Source organism: Staurois parvus, unplaced genomic scaffold, assembly GCF_062004578.1.
Source record: "Staurois parvus isolate SC_StPar_1 unplaced genomic scaffold, SC_StPar_1.0 ptg000230l, whole genome shotgun sequence".
Classification (NCBI taxonomy): domain Eukaryota; kingdom Metazoa; phylum Chordata; class Amphibia; order Anura; family Ranidae; genus Staurois; species Staurois parvus.
In genome coordinates, this window is record NW_028318026.1 from 5864515 (window position 1) to 5885971 (window position 21457).

Here is a 21457-nt window from a genome sequence, read left to right on the forward strand (position 1 = left end):
ATTGTAACAGTACTCACAGGGAACTTTACACCTTCTTTGATATTCCTGGAGCTGATTGTTGTCTGAGTCCTTGCCATTTTGGCTATTCTTCTATCCATTAGAATGGTAGTTTTTCGCTTTCTTCCACATCTTTCAGGTTTTGGTTGCCATTTTAAAGCATTTGCGATCATTTTAGCTGAGCAGCCTATCATTTTCTGCACTTCTCTATATGTTTTCCCCTCTCCAATCAACTTTTTAATCAAGGTACGCTGTTCTGAACAATGTCTGGAACAACCCATTTTCCTCAGAATTTCAGAGAGAAATGCACTGTAACCAGCATGTACAACATTTGCTGCCTTCCTTCCTTAAATAAGGGCAATAATTGTCACCTGTTTTTCAAAGAATGAATGACCTCACTAATAGAACTCCACACTGCTATTATTTTGAACATGCCCCTTTCAATTAGTGATTCAATTACACAGAATCAACAGCATGCATGTCATGACTGTTGGGTCTGTTGGATTTCTATTACTCTACTACACCTGCTAGTAAATTATTTGCCATGTAGAAATATTATTGCTACCAAAAACAGTGATTGATCAGGTTAGTGATGTCTGACTGCTATTATTTTGAACACAACTGTATTACATTGGTGAATGCACACATATGAGTGCTCAGACTCCTGTAGCCTGAAGTCTAAAACTCCAAAAGCTACATGAGATACTTCAGACTTCAGTTCGTATGGCTAAAAACTTGTCTCCTACCCCTAGCAAAAGTGACCCAACATTAAACAAGGAATAATTCCCTTTACCGTGCTAGATACTAAGCATATATTATTACATTTTAATATTTTGTGTTAGCTTTAAATTCATCAGAGTTGATTTCCTAAAGGCAAATAGGCTGTTCGCTTTACAAAAGAAGTTGCATTTGCAAGCAAATTTTCCAGCACACCTTGAATGCTCTGCTGGCTTCCATCATTCAATCATGTACAAGCCAAAATGTTGTTTTTTTATTTTCCTTACACATGATTGGGTATTCTTTGCAAACTGAAATTTCACCACAGTCACTAAGCTCTGAGGAAAATTCCCTTGTAATGGGCAACTTTCCTTGCAAAATAAACAGCCTATTTGCCTTTAGTAAATCAACCTCATTGCTTTTTATGTGTTTGAAAAAAAGAAGAATTTTTAGCACGTTAATATATAAAACTATATAATCATATCATAACAGTAAGATGGTCATTAGACTACCCTCTTATATTGGTAGAAATGCCCCCTTAGATTGTTGGTCATTGGAGAAGTGCCTCCTTATATTGGTGGTCAGTAATAATGTGCCCTTTTACACTGGTTTAAGTGATAAATTGCCATTTTACACTGGTGCCAGTGGTGCCCATTTTGTTGATGGGCAGTGGGAGCTAAATAGTTAATTGATGTTTCTGGGTTACTTACCTTAGAGAAAAGACGTGCTGCTGACTCTGCTGAGTGACGTCATAATCAGAACTGTGTAGGCAGCATTGGTCGAAGGATCAGTACACCTGATTGTGCCTGCACTGCACCTCATTTGTTGGTACCTAGGGTGAAATGCATCTGCCACCCTGCCCTTGGTATACCACTTCTATAACTATATAGAAATTATGTGATGCATTCATTTTACTGCATTTTGTAAGCCATACTATTGTGTTTTTCAGCCTTGGCCCAGTGTTTCCAATCTTGCAAAAGACTTTATAGACCGTTTGCTCAATGTGGACTCCAATGACCGATTGACAGCTAGAGATGCCATACAGCATCCTTGGATCAAAACCATGGCTGCATCTTCTTCCATGAAGAACCTACACCGGTCTATCTCTCAAAACCTAAGAAGAAGAGTTTCCTCACGCTGTCAGAGCTCCAAATCAGAGCACTCAATGAGATCTGGTCATTCCAACAAGTCTCGGCGTATGAGAGAAATTATGGAACGTAACTTGCGTTACCAAGCACATGTTGTGAGCAGTGATGTGATTTAATAAGTATTACCACTCACCATTTTAGAGTTGGCATTTTTTGAGTGCCAATCCTGGTTTGTATAACCCTTCATCCTATACTTCTCATGCACTTTACTACAGAGATATCCACTCAATCATTTGTGTCCTCACCTTCTCCTACAAAGCTATAAAATAGTTACTCTCTAGCATCTGATCCATAATTATTTGTTTATTCTACATTATGGAGAATTTATCAGACGATCATGACTCCATCATTCAACTTTGTAAAGACCACTCTTTGCAACTGAATGGAACTCAAAATACAAGTCTGGAAATCTGACTCTTGGAGGGCCAGAGAGATCTAAAAAGCCAGGAGGTCATGATCTGCTCAACAACACAAAACTGAAATTTCACTTTTGTGTAGAGCTGGCTGTAAATATTGAAAGATATATTAGTGGATATATCTAGTTTACTTTCCACAGTCGTTTGATATCTTGATGCATCTCAAGTCTCAAACAAAACTGGGACAGGTTTATATAAAATGTACATAAATAAACTAGGTGTACTGTTGCATAGCAACCAATACGATTCCAGTTCACTTCATCCTCCAAGTAAAGCATGTTTAGACTCTGTTTGCAATGGGCTATGAGAATACTTTCTTTAATCTATCATATGTGACTGCATAAAAGTTATTAACTACATATTTAAAAGAAGTCTTTGAAACTTGCCTTACCTGTGCAGCAATTTGGCTTCTTAAGCTGTGTATAATGCTGCACCAAAAGGGTTGCAAACTTTCTAGAATTGATGGGCTGTCTATAAACAGGCAGCCTTATTAGAGGTTTTCTGAGTCCCTGAAAACCACTAAAATCCTTGTCAGCAAGTCGTAATGTTTTTTTTTAAATATATTAGGTGATAATAGAAGGTAAAGTCTCTACATGTCAGTTAACTCTCTACAGTGTTATATCAAGCTGCCTGAACCTTTCTTCTGTTACACACATTGAGTTCCTATTAAGACTGCCTCTGTGTTCATACTTCCTCCATGTTCTCAAGTTAAGGACAGGCCACTCAACAAATATAGAGCCAGGTTGTCACATGAAGACTCTCTCAACTTGGCATAGGTACTGGCTGACCGAAGTGGGGGTACCATGGCAGTAATGTTTGTGGTGTATAGCTTTTTCATTTTTACTCATTCATGTGTGATTTTTCTATTTAGTTTAATGCAGTTTTTTTAGATGATAAATTAATATTTGTTTTTTCAACAGGGAAAATTAAATGTAAAAGTTCTGTGTGCCTTCTTTTTTGTTTGTATTTCCTAAAACACTGATGGGCATGAGATTTTGGGGCCCCACAAATAGTCCCCCAGCTCATGCTGGGGCTGCAGATTTCAGCCTTGACTATTGACATAGAGAAGATACTGCTACAACTTTAACATTTCAACATTCTAATATCCAAGATCTGGATAATTGCCACCCCCATTTCAGGTTTACCAAAATCTGATCCATCAAAGGATGACAACATTACAATAAAGCCAAAATTCTTTGCGTGCATTTGCTCAATGCTGCTCAGGCCTGTATACCAGCTCTCTAGAAGCAGGAGCCTCCCCCCTCTATTTCTATGTGGTTTTCTAGGATGGAGGACATACACTCAATGGAAAATATTATGGCGGCGCTTCGGGGTCAGGAGGCTCAGTTTTGCCAGAGATGGATCCACTGGTCTCTCTTTACCTGTTCAAGTGAATATGATTCTTTGGTCGCTCGATGGCTTGAGTCCCTTCGTCATTCTCTTTTTGCCCCTCTGGCTTTATTCTTTCTTCCTGTGTTGTATTCCCCCCCCCCCCTTTTTTTTCTCTCTCTCTTTTCCTTCTCTTCCTTTTCCCTTCTTTCCCTTTTCTTTTTCTTTCCTCTTGTTTTGGATGCTGTTCGTGTTTGCTTATGGATAACAGTCAGGTCTGTTTGTATTGACTTTCGGCTCAGTGTATTATACTATGCTGTTTTTGGGGATGGCAATTTGATTTTTTATGTATCTGGACTGAACCTGGTTTGTTGTCTTTTATGGCGGCATCCACCTACTTGCCTTATTCTTGTATGTTTGTAATGTGAAAAAGCTGTTTAAATAAAGAATGTTCAAAAAGAAAAATTATTTGCGTATATATAGTATAATATATAATTCTAGGTGGATGTTACACATATTTTGTGCATACTGTCCAGTAGAGATAAATAATTTCTGCAAATGCTCTGCTAAAGATTAGGTGGGACAGACATCAAATTTTCACCCTTCACCCATTTCATGGGACCCAGTCCATTGGACTTCTGACTGGTTTCCTCTTGAGTTTGTAGAGCACACAATGCTCACTCATCACCATCCCTGCAGGAAACCTAACCTCTGGTAAGCAGTTTGAGTGGGATCACGCTTTTAAAATAATGGGGCAAAATTCCTCCAGCTCCTGTGATGTTATGGTCCTCATTAGCATGTACTGTAATATTCAGAAACTATATCTGATATTGGAGGGAGGAAAATGCTATGCACTGTGGTTTTCACCTTTATGTATGTGCAATGGTGAATAGACATAGGAGGGAAATGTTAATGCCAAAATTGGGTGTGATTTTTTTAAAGCATGTATAACTAAATAGACATGCCTGCCCCAGTGTAAATATTGTTGCAAATGACTGTAGGAGATGATTGATTTCAGTGACTGTGTAGTAAATGCAAAAGGCAATGCAAGCAGTCACATCATACCTGCCTGCAGGCTAAAGTCTTGGTATGATCTTCATTGCATAGTTTCATTGGTTCAGCTTGGGCCAATGTAAATATTATTATTATTATTATTATTATACAGTATTTATAAAGCGCCAATAGTTCACTCAGCGCTGTACATTACAAAGGGGGACAGAACATGTGACAGAACAATACCAATACAATGCAAAACATGAGGGGATCGAGGGCCCTGCTCTTTCCAGCTTACAATCTAGGAGGGAGGGGATAGTGGTACAGCAGGAGATAGCTGTGGGGGATGGAGTGGTAGGAAGAGTGGAGGAGGTTGGCAAGTCAGCAGGGGGTGGGGTAGGCTTCCCTGAAGAGATGGGTTTTCAGGGTGCACCTAAAGGAGAGGAGAGTAGGTGATAATCTGATGGGTTGGGGCAGGGAGTTCCAGAGGATGGGTGACACCCTGGAGAAGTCCTGGAGGTGGGCATGGGAGGAGGAGACCAGAGAACTAGAGAGAAGGAGGTCTTGTGAGGAGCGGAGTGTGCGTGCTGGGCGGTACTTGGATATTAGGTCAGTGATGTCGTTCGGGGCAGTATGGTGGATAGCTTTGTACGTCAGTGTTAGGATTTTGAATTTGATCCGTTGCGCAATCGGAAGCCAGTGGAGGGATTGGCAGAGAGGGGTGGAGGAAACGGAGCCCAACCCCTCTCAATCCCCCACCTCACCCCCTCAGTCTCTGCCCAAATCACACACCCACTGAGCAACATACCAGACTGGATGTCGCTCCACTTCCCCAAACTGAACCTCTCCAAAACCGAGTCTCTTGTCTTCCCCCCCAGCCCATATTTCATAACTGAGGGACCACTGTGGAAGGTGACAATCACTGTAGTCGTCTACTACAGTGATTGCCACGATCTTCCAAGTCCTGTACCAAGTGGTTTCCCTTCTGCATAGTCACCACAGGGGTTACTTGCTTGGCACTGTTGAAATTCACAGAATACCTTGAATTTTGTCAAAGAATACAAAAGGGGTTATTTACTAAAACTGAAGAGGACAAAATCTGGTGCAACTCAGCATAGAAACCAATCAGCCATCAGGTTTTATTGCCAAAGCTTAATTGAACAAGCTGAAGTTAGAAGCTGATTGGCTACCATGCGCAGCTGCACTGGATTCTGAGTGCACCAGTTTAAGTAAATTTACACTAAAGTGTTCATTGATTAGACAAAATCATGGTGTCACCAGCTCGCTTCTCCACTTTGACCAATCAGAGACCTCCTTGTAGTCATTAAAAAAATTCAAAGCATTTTAAAAATGGGAGTGATGCTGAACAGGGGCGTGTAGCAATCATGCATGCAGAGATGGACGCGGTCATCCATTTTGCTCCAAACCCCTCCATTTTGTATCTCTCTCTCCCAAATCAGATTCCTCTGATATCCCCCCTCCCTCTCTGTTGAGTGACATGTGGTCTCTTTGATGCAGATCATAGGCAGCAAACTCATTGGGAGGGCGTCATGGTTATAAATCCCACAACTAGCTGGTGCCCCTCTGTTTGCAAGACTCTTGCTGGAGAAGGGGTCGTAAAACCATAAACCAAGCCCTCACTGAGCTACAAAAGACATTCCAGGGAGTCGTAAAACAGACTTACATTTTAAAACCCAGTTTTCCATATAATTTTATATCTCCAAATAAGAAATAATTACACAAACATGGAGCACATATTCGGATGGCTCACTTTAATACAAATTGCCTGGTATATTACACCCCCTATCTGACATACACAGGAGAGCAGAAAATTATATCTCCTTAACCATTCAAGCAGGTATGTCATATCTCATATCTAACCATTCAGCAGATGATTCTGGGTATTAATCTACTTGTGGATAGAATGTTATATGTACCTAGGAAAAGTTATTGGCCATAGTATAATTTGGTCATAGCCTGAGCTCCCTGCCTACACAACCCCCTCCCCAAATGAGGCAATTGGTTCTCTGCTTCAGGGAGACACCCTGCTGAGTTCCTAGATAAAGGCTGTGATGCTTGAAGGTAAGTTAAGCTGAGTTGAAGTTGAAGAATTCTCCCTTTTTAACATCAGAACCTACTTGGGAGACGGGCCTTTTGCTCTGAAACCTGCTCTGCTTAATCCAGGCTGACAGCAAGTACTTTATCTAAATTCCTTTCTGCTATCTCTTTGCTGTGCTATTGTTCTCTGTATATTTATATATATAGGCTACATCTTTTTCTGTAAATATTTTTATTGCACCCTTTTGACCTTTTAGTAATAAATCTTACTTTATGAAAGTGTTGAACTGTTTCTAAAGCTCTTTAATGCGAACTAAGAATCCCTGCCTCTGAAAAGCGCTACTGTGTGTGTGTTTTAAACTTCGGTAAATCTCTGCCTGCGGTGACAGTGGTATACCGACGATTATTCAAACATCAGTATTATTGCTGATATTGCCGAGTTTCTGTTTTCTCTGTACAAAAAGGAGGTGGTGGCAGTGTGAAGGGTTAATTGTGTAATTAACCTGACCCAGTAACAATCGCTCTCAGGCTGCCGGCACACAGGTTGTGGTCCATTAGCAGTAAAATCTGTGTGCAGGGTGCAGCTGGGCATGGCATTGTTACGCACGTGACAGCGCGGTTTTAGATTGGCTAGTCCTTCGGTCACGAGTTTGGTGAGAAGGGCTGGGGTCTGACTCCGCAATCGTCACAGGGCGGACTGACCATTCAAGCACTTGGGTCATGCCTGAGGGCCCAGGGTCAGTAGGGGGCCTCATGAAATGCCCCTGGTACCTTTTTATAGGCTTTTTTGGGTGTGCTTTGAGTGTGGGCAAGGACACAGGGGCCCCATGATTCCCTATTGCCCGGGGGCCCCATGAGTTGTCAGTCCGCCCCTGGTGCTGAAACACCGTAGTCACTATGCAGAAGGGAAGCCACTCATCACTGGACCCAGAAGATGTGGTGATCACTATAGTAGCAGCATCTACTACAGTGATTGTCAGCTTCCACAGTGGTTCCTCAGATATGAGATCTGCATATTTACATTGGGCCAAGATGGATCATTGTAACTGATCTGACTCTATAACCTAAGTACTTAAATGTGATCTCTATAACTGATCCAGTTGTGCCAAGAGAGCTGTAACTAACTGTTTCATTAGAATTAGCATACAGTTGATCCAAATGGCATCTTGCAGATTGTAGAAAGCTTTGATCCAAACTTGTGCAGATCTTCACAGATGAACATCAGATAGATAAAAAAAAATCATGTCTAGCTCCAACAAATACATGTGCTCACTACAGAAACTAAAGACACACTGAAAAGAAGGTGGGACTAGCTATAAAGAGCATCTCATAGCTAGGGGGTGAGGTAGGGACAAATTTATGTAAGGCAAACAAACAACAATGCATGTGTAATGCATTGATTCTTCTATCCACAAACACAAACTTGATTTTATACTCACCAGTTTTGCCACTGTAACTTATTAATCTGTATGGCTTTTCTTAGCCTGTGCCTCCTCAGCAGCTGAGCAGGCCAGTGAAGCCATGTAAGGCTGTATGTGTCGCTGTAAATGCTGTCACTACCAAACTGGCTTACAGGTTGCTTGACCAAGGGACTGATGGAAACACAGATGTTCTGATCTCCAAATCTCTATATCTTCTAGTTCAGGCATGTTATGTTTGAATTATATTAATTTTATGCGATAAAGTTTTTACTTTATCCACATTACATTATTATGAGATTATATTTATTTTATTTATTTATTTAATTTATCTCAAACATACGTCATATTATATTATATTATATATCACCAAACAATATTTTGAGGAGCGCAACACATACATTATTTTATTATGTTATGTTTGAATGCCCCTGCAAGTCTGGGTACGCTGCAGACAACAGGACTTGAAGGTACAGGCAGATGATGATGCTCTGAGGCTAGAGCTGACCAGAAACTGGACAGTGGTCAGCTCTTTGGATTGCCCAATTGTAACCCTACTGTGCACTCTGCAATTTGAAAGTTGACTGGCAAGTGAAGTTGACCTTATCAGTTTACTAAAATAGTTTGCTAGTGGTGTAAATTGGTGATCCATGGAAATCATTTGATTCTAGTTGTGCATCAACATTATCATCCATACGTGCAGCATTTAACGTGCAACATATCAAGCTGAAAAAAACTTTCCACCCGCAAGCGGGTTTAGAACATGCATACTATGCCCAGTAACCGGTCTGAAAAAAAAAGGTCTGATGTGCAAAAATTCAAATGCCAGAATTATCAAAGAGTGAAAGTAATGTTAATCACCTTTGGGACATAGTCTTAATTTGTGAACAGCAAACACCTCAAGTTATCTGTATGGTTAGCTTGAAAATACCAGATAACCCCACTTGATGTGTGATCAGGTAATTATACTCTTAAATTAAATGCTTTGACATTGTTCTGCACAGGAGCTAATCTATAAAAGAGACTGGATTTACAGCACAGGCTGTTCATTGAATATATTACTGATTAAGTGATTAGCCTTTATAATGAGAATTGATGATTTAGAAGTCAGTCTTAAGTCTTAGGAAGTGGGTGGCAAGCTGGTGGCCATTCAGCAAATTGTAAGGCATTTATTTCCAGTATTTATTACCTAGAATTGCTGGTTTTCTCTAATAAGATATTGTAGTGTACTTTACATAAAGCTATTTCTTTTATTGGACATCTATAGCCATTTATTTTAGTTTGTGATGTGGTGGGTAAAGTTTAGAACCCTTCTGAGGTTTTACTATTCTCTGGGGCTTGGTTAGAGATATTTCCCCTCACTTCCTGTCCTGGTAATATATTTTACTACTGTATAGGTAACTTCAAGTTCCAGAGCCATTTTCACATTTAAGCTGTAAGCCTCTTTGTTCAGAACCAATGTTTTATTACTTTCTTTTATTTATTATTTTATCTTATTTTTCTTCTTATTTTTTTTACCAAAATTTATTTAATTTTCTATATATTTTAAATGAACAAATTTAAGTTAAAAATATAAAAAAAAAAAAAAAAAAAGAAATGCAGGTGCAGCCCCACTGCAAGAGGGAACTTTTACTATTTCTACTTTTTTTGGAGTTCAACTTTAATAATTTTTAAAACAAGTGTCACTATAGGTATACATTACTTTTATTCTCTGTTTAGTCCTGTTAATCATGACACCATTATTTTTGTGGGACAGGGTGTGGCAAAGTTATTTACACATGAAATTAAGACTTTTTCAAAAAAGCATATGTAAATTATCAGATATGACTACTTTAGTAATTTCTACATAACAAAGAAAAGATACAATGTAATTGGCTGTTCCTGACAGCTGCAGCTAATACAATGTGTCAATTTATGGTTACATTTTAACAACCATCAATGCTGAAATATTTGTTTCAGGTAACCAGTGGTAGAATAACTGACAACAAAAGCTTTGCTACACAGATTGTGGCTATTAGAGATGAGCGAATCGAAGTATCCGAAGTGGAATTCGAGTCGAATTTCGGAAAAATTTCGATTCGTGCCGAATCCGAAAAACAGCCTAATTCGGACGCGCGAATCGAAATTTTTCCGAAAATGGCGGCTGACATGTGCGGCGACGGAGCGGGGATGTCGGGGAAGGCGCGCAGACAAGGCGCGCTGCCCCATAATGCATTCCTCAACGACATGTGATCGCATCAGCCAATCAGCAGCCAGCCAGCCAGCACTGTGTAATGGTCGAGGTATATATAGCGGCCATTTTGGAAATCTTCATTTGCCTGCAGTCATTGAACAGAGGCAGACCGCTCTGTACTAGGGACAGGGACAGAGTTAGGGCCACAGAAACGAGAATTGGGGACAGAGAGAAGTTACTTAGGGACAGAGAACCATTACTCAGGGACACAGACTTGTTAATGAGGGCCACAGAATCGTTATTTAGGGACAAAGAAACGCTAGTTAGGGCCACAGAATTCATACTCAGGGACAGACAGAATTGTTACTCAGTGCCAGAGAATTGTTACTTAGGGCCACAGAAACGTTATTAGGGCCACAGAATTTTTACTCAGGGACAGACAGAATTGTTACTGAGTGCCAGAGAATTGTTACTCAGGGACAGACAGAATTGTTACTGAGTGCCAGAGAATTCTTACTCAGGGCCACAGAATTCATTCTCAGGGACAGACAGAATTGTTACTCAGGGACAGACAGAATTGTTACTGAGTGCCAGAGAATTGTTACTCAGGGACAGACAGAATTGTTACTGAGTGCCAGAGAATTGTTACTCAGGGACAGACAGAATTGTTACTGAGTGCCAGAGAATTGTTACTCTCACAGACACAAAATTGTTACTTGCACAGACACAGAATTGTTACTTGCACAGACACACAATTGTTACTCAGGGCCACAGAATTCATACTCAGGGACAGACAGAATTGTTACTGAGTGCCAGAGAATTCTTACTCAGGGCCACAGAATTCATACTCAGGGACAGACAGAATTGTTACTCAGGGACAGACAGAATTGTTACTGAGTGCCAGAGAATTGTTACTCAGGGACAGACAGAATTGTTACTGAGTGCCAGAGAATTGTTACTCTCACAGACACAAAATTGTTACTTGCACAGACACAGAATTGTTACTTGCACAGACACACAATTGTTACTCAGGGCCACAGAATTCATACTCAGGGACAGACAGAATTGTTACTGAGTGCCAGAGAATTGTTACTCAGGGACAGACAGAATTGTTACTGAGTGCCAGAGAATTGTTACTCTCACAGACACAAAATTGTTACTTGCACAGACACAGAATTGTTACTCGCACAGAGACAGAATTGTTACTCAGGGCCACAGAATTCATACTCAGGGACAGACAGAATTGTTACTGAGTGCCAGAGAATTGTTACTCAGGGAAGACAGAATTGTTACTGAGTGCCATAGAATTGTTACTCAGGGACAGACAGAATTGTTACTGAGTGCCAGAGAATTGTTACTCTCACAGACACAAAATTGTTACTTGCACAGACACAGAATTGTTACTCGCACAGAGACAGAATTGTTACTCAGGGCCACAGAATTCATACTCAGGGACAGACAGAATTGTTACTGAGTGCCAGAGAATTGTTACTCAGGGACAGACAGAATTGTTACTGAGTGCCAGAGAATTGTTACTCTCACAGACACAAAATTGTTACTTGCACAGACACAGAATTGTTACTTGCACAGACACACAATTGTTACTGAGTGCCAGAGAATTGTTACTCAGGGACAGACAGAATTGTTACTGAGTGCCAGAGAATTGTTACTCAGGGACAGACAGAATTGTTACTGAGTGCCAGAGAATTGTTACTCAGGGACAGACAGAATTGTTACTGAGTGCCAGAGAATTGTTACTCTCACAGACACAAAATTGTTACTTGCACAGACACAGAATTGTTACTCGCACAGAGACAGAATTGTTACTCAGGGCCACAGAATTCATACTCAGGGACAGACAGAATTGTTACTGAGTGCCAGAGAATTGTTACTCAGGGACAGACAGAATTGTTACTGAGTGCCAGAGAATTGTTACTCTCACAGACACAAAATTGTTACTTGCACAGACACAGAATTGTTACTTGCACAGACACACAATTGTTACTCAGGGCCACAGAATTCATACTCAGGGACAGACAGAATTGTTACTGAGTGCCAGAGAATTGTTACTCAGGGACAGACAGAATTGTTACTGAGTGCCAGAGAATTGTTACTCAGGGACAGACAGAATTGTTACTGAGTGCCAGAGAATTGTTACTCTCACAGACACAAAATTGTTACTTGCACAGACACAGAATTGTTACTCGCACAGAGACAGAATTGTTACTCAGGGCCACAGAATTCATACTCAGGGACAGACAGAATTGTTACTGAGTGCCAGAGAATTGTTACTCAGGGACAGACAGAATTGTTACTGAGTGCCAGAGAATTGTTACTCTCACAGACACAAAATTGTTACTTGCACAGACACAGAATTGTTACTTGCACAGACACACAATTGTTACTCAGGGCCACAGAATTCATACTCAGGGACAGACAGAATTGTTACTGAGTGCCAGAGAATTGTTACTCAGGGACAGACAGAATTGTTACTGAGTGCCAGAGAATTGTTACTCTCACAGACACAAAATTGTTACTTGCACAGACACAGAATTGTTACTCGCACAGAGACAGAATTGTTACTCAGGGCCACAGAATTCATACTCAGGGACAGACAGAATTGTTACTGAGTGCCAGAGAATTGTTACTCAGGGAAGACAGAATTGTTACTGAGTGCCATAGAATTGTTACTCAGGGACAGACAGAATTGTTACTGAGTGCCAGAGAATTGTTACTCTCACAGACACAAAATTGTTACTTGCACAGACACAGAATTGTTACTCGCACAGAGACAGAATTGTTACTCAGGGCCACAGAATTCATACTCAGGGACAGACAGAATTGTTACTGAGTGCCAGAGAATTGTTACTCAGGGACAGACAGAATTGTTACTGAGTGCCAGAGAATTGTTACTCTCACAGACACAAAATTGTTACTTGCACAGACACAGAATTGTTACTTGCACAGACACACAATTGTTACTGAGTGCCAGAGAATTGTTACTCAGGGACAGACAGAATTGTTACTGAGTGCCAGAGAATTGTTACTCAGGGACAGACAGAATTGTTACTGAGTGCCAGAGAATTGTTACTCAGGGACAGACAGAATTGTTACTGAGTGCCAGAGAATTGTTACTCTCACAGACACAAAATTGTTACTTGCACAGACACAGAATTGTTACTCGCACAGAGACAGAATTGTTACTCAGGGCCACAGAATTCATACTCAGGGACAGACAGAATTGTTACTGAGTGCCAGAGAATTGTTACTCAGGGACAGACAGAATTGTTACTGAGTGCCAGAGAATTGTTACTCTCACAGACACAAAATTGTTACTTGCACAGACACAGAATTGTTACTTGCACAGACACACAATTGTTACTGAGTGCCAGAGAATTGTTACTCAGGGACAGACAGAATTGTTACTGAGTGCCAGAGAATTGTTACTCAGGGACAGACAGAATTGTTACTGAGTGCCAGAGAATTGTTACTCAGGGACAGACAGAATTGTTACTGAGTGCCAGAGAATTGTTACTCTCACAGACACAAAATTGTTACTTGCACAGACACAGAATTGTTACTCGCACAGAGACAGAATTGTTACTCAGGGCCACAGAATTCATACTCAGGGACAGACAGAATTGTTACTGAGTGCCAGAGAATTGTTACTCAGGGAAGACAGAATTGTTACTGAGTGCCATAGAATTGTTACTCAGGGACAGACAGAATTGTTACTGAGTGCCAGAGAATTGTTACTCTCACAGACACAAAATTGTTACTTGCACAGACACAGAATTGTTACTCGCACAGAGACAGAATTGTTACTCAGGGCCACAGAATTCATACTCAGGGACAGACAGAATTGTTACTGAGTGCCAGAGAATTGTTACTCAGGGACAGACAGAATTGTTACTGAGTGCCAGAGAATTGTTACTCTCACAGACACAAAATTGTTACTTGCACAGACACAGAATTGTTACTTGCACAGACACACAATTGTTACTGAGTGCCAGAGAATTGTTACTCAGGGACAGACAGAATTGTTACTGAGTGCCAGAGAATTGTTACTCAGGGACAGACAGAATTGTTACTGAGTGCCAGAGAATTGTTACTCAGGGAAGACAGAATTGTTACTGAGTGCCATAGAATTGTTACTCAGGGACAGACAGAATTGTTACTGAGTGCCAGAGAATTGTTACTCTCACAGACACAAAATTGTTACTTGCACAGACACAGAATTGTTACTCGCACAGAGACAGAATTGTTACTCAGGGCCACAGAATTCATACTCAGGGACAGACAGAATTGTTACTGAGTGCCAGAGAATTGTTACTCAGGGACAGACAGAATTGTTACTGAGTGCCAGAGAATTGTTACTCTCACAGACACAAAATTGTTACTTGCACAGACACAGAATTGTTACTTGCACAGACACACAATTGTTACTGAGTGCCAGAGAATTGTTACTCAGGGACAGACAGAATTGTTACTGAGTGCCAGAGAATTGTTACTCAGGGACAGACAGAATTGTTACTGAGTGCCAGAGAATTGTTACTCAGGGACAGACAGAATTGTTACTGAGTGCCAGAGAATTGTTACTCTCACAGACACAAAATTGTTACTTGCACAGACACAGAATTGTTACTCGCACAGAGACAGAATTGTTACTCAGGGCCACAGAATTCATACTCAGGGACAGACAGAATTGTTACTGAGTGCCAGAGAATTGTTACTCAGGGACAGACAGAATTGTTACTGAGTGCCAGAGAATTGTTACTCTCACAGACACAAAATTGTTACTTGCACAGACACAGAATTGTTACTTGCACAGACACACAATTGTTACTCAGGGCCACAGAATTCATACTCAGGGACAGACAGAATTGTTACTGAGTGCCAGAGAATTCTTACTCAGGGCCACAGAATTCATACTCAGGGACAGACAGAATTGTTACTCAGGGACAGACAGAATTGTTACTGAGTGCCAGAGAATTGTTACTCAGGGACAGACAGAATTGTTACTGAGTGCCAGAGAATTGTTACTCTCACAGACACAAAATTGTTACTTGCACAGACACAGAATTGTTACTTGCACAGACACACAATTGTTACTCAGGGCCACAGAATTCATACTCAGGGACAGACAGAATTGTTACTGAGTGCCAGAGAATTGTTACTCAGGGACAGACAGAATTGTTACTGAGTGCCAGAGAATTGTTACTCAGGGACAGACAGAATTGTTACTGAGTGCCAGAGAATTGTTACTCTCACAGACACAAAATTGTTACTTGCACAGACACAGAATTGTTACTCGCACAGAGACAGAATTGTTACTCAGGGCCACAGAATTCATACTCAGGGACAGACAGAATTGTTACTGAGTGCCAGAGAATTGTTACTCAGGGACAGACAGAATTGTTACTGAGTGCCAGAGAATTGTTACTCTCACAGACACAAAATTGTTACTTGCACAGACACAGAATTGTTACTTGCACAGACACACAATTGTTACTCAGGGCCACAGAATTCATACTCAGGGACAGACAGAATTGTTACTGAGTGCCAGAGAATTCTTACTCAGGGCCACAGAATTCATACTCAGGGACAGACAGAATTGTTACTCAGGGACAGACAGAATTGTTACTGAGTGCCAGAGAATTGTTACTCAGGGACAGACAGAATTGTTACTGAGTGCCAGAGAATTGTTACTCTCACAGACACAAAATTGTTACTTGCACAGACACAGAATTGTTACTTGCACAGACACACAATTGTTACTCAGGGCCACAGAATTCATACTCAGGGACAGACAGAATTGTTACTGAGTGCCAGAGAATTGTTACTCAGGGACACCTAATCGTTGAATTAAATAGTATGTCAGACAACATGCAGAGGAGTGGCAGAGGAGGCAATGTTTTAGGAGCGAGCAGACGTGGCAGCAGAGGAAGGGGTCGAGGCAGCAGTATTCGCAGCCAGAGGCCAGTGCTCCCGGTGTCATCCAGCGGTCGTGTCTCCACCGACAACCCTGCCGTCATTGATTGGTTGGCTCGGTCGTCTTCCTCTTCCCAGGTCACCTCTGACACCTACAGCCAACGGTCGGTGGGTACGTCAGACACAACCGTTAGTTGGCATGGCCCGGGACCAAGCCCACTGAAATCACGTGTCCTCTACCTGCCCCTGTCCTTTGCTGTTCCCTCACCAAGCGAAGTATCGCATGCTGTGGGCTCAGCCCCACTGTACAGTGAGGAAGAGCTAACAGAGGGCGGTCAGGAACGGGGGGAGACATCGGCCTTTTCAGCAGCCAAGCGAACAAGTACTGGCGAGGAGAGTGGCTCGGTAGCCGGTCTAGAGACAGGTCTGTCTCCTGACCCAGACGCAGCCGAGGGGGCTAGTAGTGAGGCGGAGACCCTACTTGATGATGAGGAGGTTGATCGCACTTGGCAGCCTCGTCGTCATCAGGCAATTTCTTCCGCATCATCAGGAGAAGAGGGTGGCAGCTTGGCAGCGAGCAAAACAGTCGGTGGGTTGCCCAGGAGACAGCAGCAGGGTCGCATCAGTGTCAGTGGAGCCAAACGTCCACGGAGTAGAGCACCAGCTCCACTGCAGCCTACCACCACGGCCAGTAGTGGTGCCGGTGCGCACGGAGGAAGTAGCAGTCAGCCAGTGAAGAGTAGCGGGGGCAAAGTTTCCTACTCGGTGGTGTGGCAATTTTTCCTCAAGCCGCCCGAGGAAGTAAACGTAGCCGTATGTCGACTATGTGGCCAGAAATGCAAGCGTGGCCAGGGGGCCCATGTTGGGACTACAGCGTTGCGTCAGCATATGCAGCGTCACCATTCGGTGGCCTGGGAAAACCGTGATAAACATACGGCGGTTCTGCCTGCCCCAGCCCCCGCTCCATCACCCGCTCCGTTACTTGCTCCGTCACCCGACGTCGTCAATCGCCCTCTATCAGCCAGTCAAGGCTCCAACACCTCTGCTGAGGGGAGTTGTCGCTCGTTGGCATCTTCCGCTCGTTCAGATGCTCCTTCTCCTGCTACTCCTCTTCTCGGATTCCGTCAACAGTCTTTCTTGGAATCCGTATCCAAGAGACAACAGTTTGCGAGCACGCACCCGACGGTGCAAAAGCTGAACGTCCTCCTGTCCAAGTTGCTGGTGCTGCAGTCCCTCCCTTTCCAACTGGTGGACTCAGCACCTTTCCGAGAAATGATGGCTTGTGCCGCGCCGCGGTGGAGAGTGCCAAGCCGTCATTTCTTTGCCCAAAAGGCAGTGCCAGCCCTGCATTCACATGTAGAAGAGATGGTGGGCCAGTCTTTGAGCATGTCGGTCTCTGCCAAAGTGCACGGCAGCGCCGACGTGTGGAGCTGTAACTACGGTCAGGGACAGTACATGTCATTTACGGCCCACTGGGTGAACGTGGTGCCGGCACAGCCGCACCAGCAACTTGGACAGGTCACGACGCTTTTGCCTCCACGTTTGCACGTCCTTGGTCCAGCAAGCATGTCCGCCTCTACCACCTCTTTTTCCGCCGTGTCCTCAGCCGCCACCCCCGTGCCAAGTCCCATTACCCGACCGGCATATCACATGTGCAGGGCGCAACGGTGTCACGCTGTGCTGCACCTGGTATGCCTTGGCGAACGTAGTCACACAGGGGAGGAACTGCTGAGTGTAATGAACAGAGAAATCGACAGATGGCTGTCTCCGCGCAAACTAAAAATCGGAACCATGTTGACTGACAACGGAAAGAACATGGTGTCTGCTCTGCGTCAAGGAAGGTTGTGCCATGCGCCATGCATGGCTCACGTGTTCAATCTGGTTGTCAAGCGGTTCCTAAAATCCACCATCCCACTGCAAGACATCCTTAAAATGTCACGTAAACTGTGCATGCATTTCAGCCATTCCTACACCGCAAAGAACACCCTCATTGAGCTGCAGCGGCAGAACGGAATTCCACAGCATCGCCTGATCTGCGACGTTGCAACAAGGTGGAATTCAACCCTACACATGTTAGACCGCCTTTACGAGCAGCGAAAGGCCATCACCGATTTCCTGATGTTACAAGCGGATAAAGGTACTCCCCTGTGTAACTTAGATGTCAGCCATTGGCAGCTCATGCGTGACACCTGCCGCTTGCTCAGGCCCTTTGAGGAGGCCACGCTATTCGTGAGTCGGCAGGACTATGGGATGAACGACGTCATTCCTCTGTTGCACGTCCTGGAACAAATGCTGTTAACAATGGCTGGTCAGGGTGCGGTAGACGTGGCGCACAGATCTCAACGCCACATGACCCCTGTGGGGGCAGGACAGGAAGAAGAGGAGGAGGTAGAGGAGGACATTTGTGCTCAGGAATTATTGAGTGAAATGGGTGGTTTTTCCACTCAGCGGACAGGAGTGGAGGAGCAGGAGCATCTGGTAGAGGAGGAGGAGGAGGAGACAGAGGACCCAGACGCACCGTGGCAGTATGCTGTGGAGATGGAGGCAGGGAGTCCCTCGCATTCCTTGGCACAAATGGCCCATAGCATGCTCGGTTGCTTGCGTAGCGACAGCCGAATAATAACCATCAGACAGAGGGATGACTTTTGGCTGTCCACCTTGTTGGACCCTCGCTACCGGTCCAAAATGGTGGCCTTTTTCACACCTGCTGAGAGGGAGGCCAAAATTACGTACTATAAAAACCACCTATGTAGTCAGTTGGTCTCTGCCTTTGTGCGCCAACGTCCATCCTCAGACACTGTGGGCCCTGTGCGCTCGCGTTCCGCTGGCATGGCAGCAGGGGAGGGGTGGGGTGGTAGGAGCAGTGGCAGCTCCACCAGCAGCGGCTGCCTCAGTCTGCAGTCGATGATGAGTAGCTTTCTTCACCAGCGCAGTGAGGAAACTACTAACCAGCCGCAGCAGCAGCAGCAGCATCAGGTGGACCTGGAGCAGGAGCTCAAACAACAGGCTTGGGCCTACTTGGACAGCACCCTGCCAACCGAGGTAGACAATCCCCTTGACTACTGGGCAACGAAACTTGACCTTTGGCCCCAACTAGCTGAATTTGCCCTTGAAAGGCTGTCATGCCCGGCCAGTAGCGTGGCATCGGAGCGCGTGTTTAGTGCGGCAGGAGGTATTGTAACTCCGCGGAGGACACGACTGTCCACCCAAAGTGTGGAGAGACTCACGTTTGTGAAAATGAATCAGGCGTGGATTAGTCTGGATTTCAAACCACCAGTTCCTGACACAACTGACTAAATCCGCCATGAATCATGCCTCAAACATGTGCCACTTTCAGGTCTCCTCACACTGCTGGTGTGTTGAATTTTTTGACATAGGGTGCTGGCAGATTACGGGCCTCCTATAGCTGCTGCCAGGCCCCTAATCTGCCATAGGCCCCTATATACCGCCTCCTCCTGCTGCTGCCAGGTCCAGAGTCTCTCATGGGTCCCTGTACGGCCTCCCATTGCTGCTGTCTCCATCGCCACACTCTGCTGCCATGTGCCACTTTCAGGTCTCTTCACACTGCTGGTGTGTTAAATTTTTTGACATAGGGTGCAGGCAGATTACGGGCCTCACATAGCTGCTGCCAGGCCCCTAATCTGCCATGGGCCCCTATATACCGCCTCCTCATGCTGCTGCCAAGTCTAGAGTCTCTCATGGGTCCCTGTACGGCCTCCCATTGCTGCTGTCTCCATCGCCACACTCTGCTGCCATGTGCCACTTTCAGGTCTCTTCACACTGCTGGTGTGTTAAATTTTTTGACATAGGGTGCTGCAAGATAACGGGCCTCACATAGCTGCTGCCAGGCCCCTAATCTGCCATGGGCCCCTATATACCGCCTCCTCATGCTGCTGCCAAGTCCAGAGTCTGTCATGGTCCCTGTACGGCCTCCCATTGCTGCTGTCTCCATCGCCACACTCTGCTGCCATGTGCCACTTTCAGGTCTCTTCACACTGCTGGTGTGTTAAATTTTTTGACATAGGGTGCTGCAAGATAACGGGCCTCACATAGCTGCTGCCAGGCCCCTAATCAGCCATGGGCCCCTATACCGCCTCCTCCTGCTGCTGCCAGGTCCAGAGTCTCTCATGCCATGTGCCACTTTCAGGTCTCTTCACACTGCTGGTGTGTTAAATTTTTTGACATAGGGTGCAGGCAGATTACGGGCCTCACATAGCTGCTGCCAGGCCCCTAATCTGCCATGGGCCCCTATATACCGCCTCCTCCTGCTGCTGCCAGGTCCAGAGTCTCTCATGGGTCCCTGTACGGCCTCCCATTGCTGCTGTCTCCATCGCCACACTCTGCTGCCATGTGCCACTTTCAGGTCTCTTCACACTGCTGGTGTGTAAAATTTTTTGACATAGGGTGCTGCAAGATAACGGGCCTCACATAGCTGCTGCCAGGCCCCTAATCTGCCATGGGCCCCTATATACCGCCTCCTCATGCTGCTGCCAAGTCCAGAGTCTGTCATGGTCCCTGTACGGCCTCCCATTGCTGCTGTCTCCATCGCCACACTCTGCTGCCATGTGCCACTTTCAGGTCTCTTCACACTGCTGGTGTGTTAAATTTTTTGACATAGGGTGCAGGCAGATTACGGGCCTCACATAGCTGCTGCCAGGCCCCTAATCTGCCATGGGCCCCTATATACCGCCTCCTCATGCTGCTGCCAAGTTCAGAGTCTGTCATGGGTCCCTGTACGGCCTCCCATTGCTGCTGTCTCCATCGCCACACTCTGCTGCCATGTGCCACTTTCAGGTCTCTTCACACTGCTGGTGTGTTAAATTTTTTGACATAGGGTGCAGGCAGATTACGGGCCTCACATAGCTGCTGCCAGGCCCCTAATCTGCCATGGGCCCCTATATACCGCCTCCTCCTGCTGCTGCCAGGTCCAGAGTCTCTCATGGGTCCCTGTACGGCCTCCCATTGCTGCTGTCTCCATCGCCACACTCTGCTGCCATGTGCCACTTTCAGGTCTCTTCACACTGCTGGTGTGTTAAATTTTTTGACATAGGGTGCTGCAAGATAACGGGCCTCACATAGCTGCTGCCAGGCCCCTAATCTGCCATGGGCCCCTATATACCGCCTCCTCATGCTGCTGCCAAGTCCAGAGTCTGTCATGGTCCCTGTACGGCCTCCCATTGCTGCTGTCTCCATCGCCACACTCTGCTGCCATGTGCCACTTTCAGGTCTCTTCACACTGCTGGTGTGTTAAATTTTTTGACATAGGGTGCAGGCAGA

At 44.5% G+C, this 21457-nt stretch overlaps 1 protein-coding gene across 1 annotated transcript in view; it reads left to right on the forward strand.

Moving 5' to 3' along the window:
- Positions 1-2291, forward strand: part of PSKH2 (protein serine kinase H2) — a 39775-nt gene extending 37484 nt beyond the window's left edge. Inside the window, exon 3 of the mRNA XM_089679732.1 lies at positions 1664-2291. Coding sequence (XP_089535858.1) covers positions 1664-1978 — 315 coding nt within the window. The 3' untranslated portion in view covers positions 1979-2291. The remainder of the gene's footprint in view (positions 1-1663) is intronic.
- The last annotated feature ends 19166 nt before the right edge of the window (positions 2292-21457 follow it).